This window comes from Malaya genurostris, chromosome 3, assembly GCF_030247185.1.
Source record: "Malaya genurostris strain Urasoe2022 chromosome 3, Malgen_1.1, whole genome shotgun sequence".
Lineage (NCBI taxonomy): Eukaryota > Metazoa > Arthropoda > Insecta > Diptera > Culicidae > Malaya > Malaya genurostris.
In genome coordinates this window covers 196652488-196656653 of record NC_080572.1, presented here as the reverse complement: position 1 = coordinate 196656653, position 4166 = coordinate 196652488, and the positions used below count along the sequence as shown (strand labels likewise).

The window sequence follows — 4166 nt, the reverse complement described above, 5'->3', positions numbered from 1 at the left end:
CAAAATATCTATGAAGTACCAGATATTTCATAATAAAATAATTAAAAGAATGAAAATGTCTATGTACGCATATAATCAAGATATTACAACAAATAATGCGGTTAAGTTCGAATCAGTATAAGTTGATCCTTCAAATCTTGATATGAGATCATTCAAGGTTCAGTTTGCACATTTTTTATTAGAGGTTTTAATTTTGTGTTCATTCCCCTTTCGTATCAGAAAAACTTTATGATACCATGTACAAGCAAACAGTATTAATTTTACGTCTTCTTAGTGCTAATTTTGATTAACACATTTTTATTTATAATTTCGCGTTATTTCATGACATATTTCAACTGTTTTCTATATAATGAAAACTACAACTTCTATGACCACTATTTCTTCATCTTTATCTATGAAGCAATAAACTTCTTCAATTATCAGCAACAACGTAACAAACAATTAGGAAAAAATACACCTTTTATGATATAATCGCTTTTTAATTTTTCATTTTAATATAAAATAAAATACAACAGATTTTTCCTATACTTTCCCCTACATTGCTTAAAACATTGACGTTGAAAATGCCAAAGTTTGCTGAAAAATAAAAAATACTCATGTAGAAAGCGGTACAATCAATAGGCACGTATACCTAAAGGAATGCATTCAAAAGTGTCAACTTCCACTTCTAAGGTCACATAATGGTCATACGCTTTACTCACCGGATGTTTTGGAGGGATGCAAGGCTAATGAGGTCGAATTCGTGCCTAAGGACATTAATCCCCCGATCGCACAGAAACTACGGCTCATTGAAATGCCATCATGAAGCAGGCGTTCCGGTAACTTCCCAGAGAAGTAAAATGGGAGTCAAATATAAAAATAAGAGTTTTCACGAAAAAAAAGTTGGTCCAAACGTTGTACAGAACATTGTGAGTAGTGTTAAGCAGGGCCGCTTTTGCTTAGGGGCAGTGGGGGCGATTGCTATTTGATGATCACTTTGCCAAAGAACCGTTAAATATCTTACACACTTTGAGATCTCTACATGGATGTCTGTTATCTGTGCCTTAGCTTAGAAAACTATGTAAAGCATACAAGTAAAAATTACCAAAAATCACTTGCGTACGATTTTACATGCATGAAATAACTCGAACACAAGGACCTATAAGCGATTTCTGGGCTGCTACTTGTTGATCACTTTGTAAAACAGTATTTCTCACGTGCATTGAAATCACTACATGGATGTCTGTTCTTAGTGTTGCTGTTGTCATTGCATATTTAGCTGTTGTTGTGGTGTTATTGCATATTTAGCTGCTTGCACATCCTCAACTACCTTTGTCGCTTTTTTGAACGGTTAGTAAGCCACCTGTCAACATCCACATTGCATTGCAAATAAAGTATAGGTTTTAACACCACACGGGAATGTTTTCCTTTTCGTTTAGTTTTATGACAAACTATAAGCGAAACCCAAATTAACATGCGGTTAATATTATCACTTATTTGTTAAGAAATGAAGAGCCAAGAACAAACCGATACTACAGAAATAGCTAAATTAAATTTTTGAATCATAAATACTGCCATTCCACGCATAATTGTCCCATATCATATGGAAATTCCTATATATGGCACAATTATGCTTAGAACGGCAGTATACGATTCTTTTACGGCAATTATTAAGTATTAGTTTATCAATATAAGGATTTCTTTTACATTTGTTCTATCGCAATCGTACGTCATAAATGCATGTATCTGAAAAACACAAACATTCATATTTATTATAAATGCAGTAATCTGACTTTGTTGAAAGATACCTTAGATCTAAGCATTCGTAATAGTCAAATGTGTGACATGAGACTAATATTTCCTTTTTCTATAGCTTCTTATTCAAATTTGCTGTTGTGTAACTGAGTGAATGGTTTACGAAAAACAACCCAAACCATAACTGCCATCGAAAACATTTAGTATCGTTTACTCCCCAAAACTTGCTGGATTGACTTGAACAGACCAGGCAATATATCTACATGCTTATCCACGCATTTGATTGCGCACCGTTCGAACATGGCAGTGTATTTGGAAATCTCATCATCCGTCGGAGTTGGACCCATCTTATCCTTGATACTGTCATTGCAATCCATGACGCATCGTTGAAGACGATTGTTGAAGTTACCTAGTTCTGTTTCAACGTGCTGCTGTGCACGTTGCACTGGGATGGAACAGTTTTCTACGCACCGTTGAACAGATTCCATACTACCTCCCGTATCACGACAACAGCGAGCAGCACAATCATGCATTTCGGCCTGTGAAAAATTAACAGTAAATAATTTGCTGGGCAATTTTTATATTAATTTCGTAATGTTGAGAACAAACATACACGCTCATACCAACTTTGAAAATAAACCTGTTTAAAACACAGGAACACATAGAAGCGATTGCTTGGCTGCTCAATGCGCCTCTACTACTTGGTGATGACCACAGAGAGCAAAGATCCAAATAGAGATCTCAATGTGTGTAGAATATTTAACGGTTATTTGGCACAGTGATTAAGATATAGCAATTCGCCGCAGGACTGCTATTGCTTATGGGCGCTTGCGTTTGAGCTTGCATGCAAAGGTAATTCATGCATGCAAAATCGTACGCAACAGCGATTTTTAACGAATTTTCACTTGTAAGCTTTACACGGGTTTTTAAAAAGTTTGTTTGAACTTGGATCGATGACTTCGCCTAACAACCGTACAATTTCTTATGCACATTGAGATCTGCACTTGGATGTCTGTTCTCTGTGATTTTAATACAACAAATATTGCGCCATAATACATAATACCTGGTCGAATCCAGCATTGCTCCCATACAGACAAATTTCATTATGTATCACGAACTTAACAACACTTCAGTAAAATCACTCAACACCGAATTATGTTTCTATGTAATGTCGATATGATACGGCTACTTGCGGTACTTCTCGCCAGAATTTTATGTTCTACATTTGTTATCACATTCGTACGACGATTACGCACATGTTGTTCACTCCAGTTAGTATGATAGTTCACTCACCTGCATCTTACGCAAGATTGTACGATCCAATTCATCGACACGCTGAGAGAGCTCGAGCTCGATACGTTGTTTTTGTTGCTCAACCATTTTCACAGTTAGTTTTACACAATAATTCGGTATTTCAACTTATCACTAGAATTATAAATAAATATTTGAATAGAGTTAGGTGATCACACAATGGGTACTTACACTACATGCAGCATTCGAAACCATCAAAACAGTGCGTGCGAATGAACCGAACGTAGCGAAGAAGACGAAAATATAAAAATGAATGAAAAAATGTCAAGTTCAACCCTATGTGGCACATTCGAAAGGGCGAAAATTGTAGCGCAACATTCCTAAAAGCAGTGCAACCACAGTCATAGATGCCAGGTCTGCAGATTTCTAAAATAAACTGCACACGCTTAGAAAAAGTTACTCAAAGTTTGAGTACTAGTTACTCATTTTCAAATGATACATGGAAACGTCAAAAATTGAGTACACGCTTAAAAATAGTTACTCAAAAATGAGTAAGATCTCACTTATCTACAGAAAAAGTGGAACAACTCTAATTTAGAGTAACTCCGAAGTTACTCAAATTTGAGTTCTTCCACTGGAAACGATATTTGGGTAAAATCTACTCATTTACTGAGTAATACTTTATTCGTACATGTACAAAAATAGAGTAACTATCACTCAAATTTTGTGTGAAATTTTATTTCACATATACCAAATTTGCAAAAAAATTGCTCCTTTTCTGAGTGTATTGTATTAAAATGTTAAATAATTGAACTCAATACTATATGAAGTGGTGGTCGCTTGGAGTAGTGTGTTATGCTCAGGCACCAATCATACACTTATTCCTCATAAATAACATTTGAGCATATTCGTTTCCATTCTAAAGCACAACACGAAGCTGATCATTCCGGTTTTTGCAGACACAACACCGTTTGTGTTGATCGACTCACCCTCGAAATACGCGTCTCACTAACAAAAAATACAACCTGTTGCTACAAATGGTTATTACAACTTTTAGACTTATCGCGAATGCGAATAGTAACTATAAAACGAGATTTTGCGTTAAACTCAAATTTAGAGTAGGAGTTACTCAATATCATTGATGATAACTACTCAATTTTTGACGTTTCCATGTAACATTT

At 35.3% G+C, this 4166-nt stretch overlaps 1 protein-coding gene across 2 annotated transcripts; it reads right to left on the bottom strand.

Annotated features, from left to right (window-relative positions):
- Positions 1-582: 582 nt before the first annotated feature.
- Positions 583-3284, bottom strand: LOC131436776 (protein FAM136A). Of its 2 annotated transcripts, XR_009230663.1 has the most exons (4): positions 3217-3284; positions 3028-3159; positions 1788-2273; positions 583-1725 (listed from the first exon to the last, which is right to left on the bottom strand). XR_009230663.1 is itself a non-coding variant. In XM_058605684.1 (3 exons), the coding sequence occupies exons 2-3, from the start codon at positions 3112-3114 to the stop codon at positions 1935-1937; spliced, it is 426 nt and encodes a 141-aa protein (XP_058461667.1). In that variant the 5' UTR covers positions 3115-3159; positions 3217-3284; the 3' UTR covers positions 1747-1934. The 2 variants fall into 2 exon arrangements, 1 of the variants encoding a protein (XP_058461667.1); XM_058605684.1 differs by lacking the exon at positions 583-1725 and having other exon boundaries at positions 1747-2273.
- Positions 3285-4166: the final 882 nt, after the last annotated feature.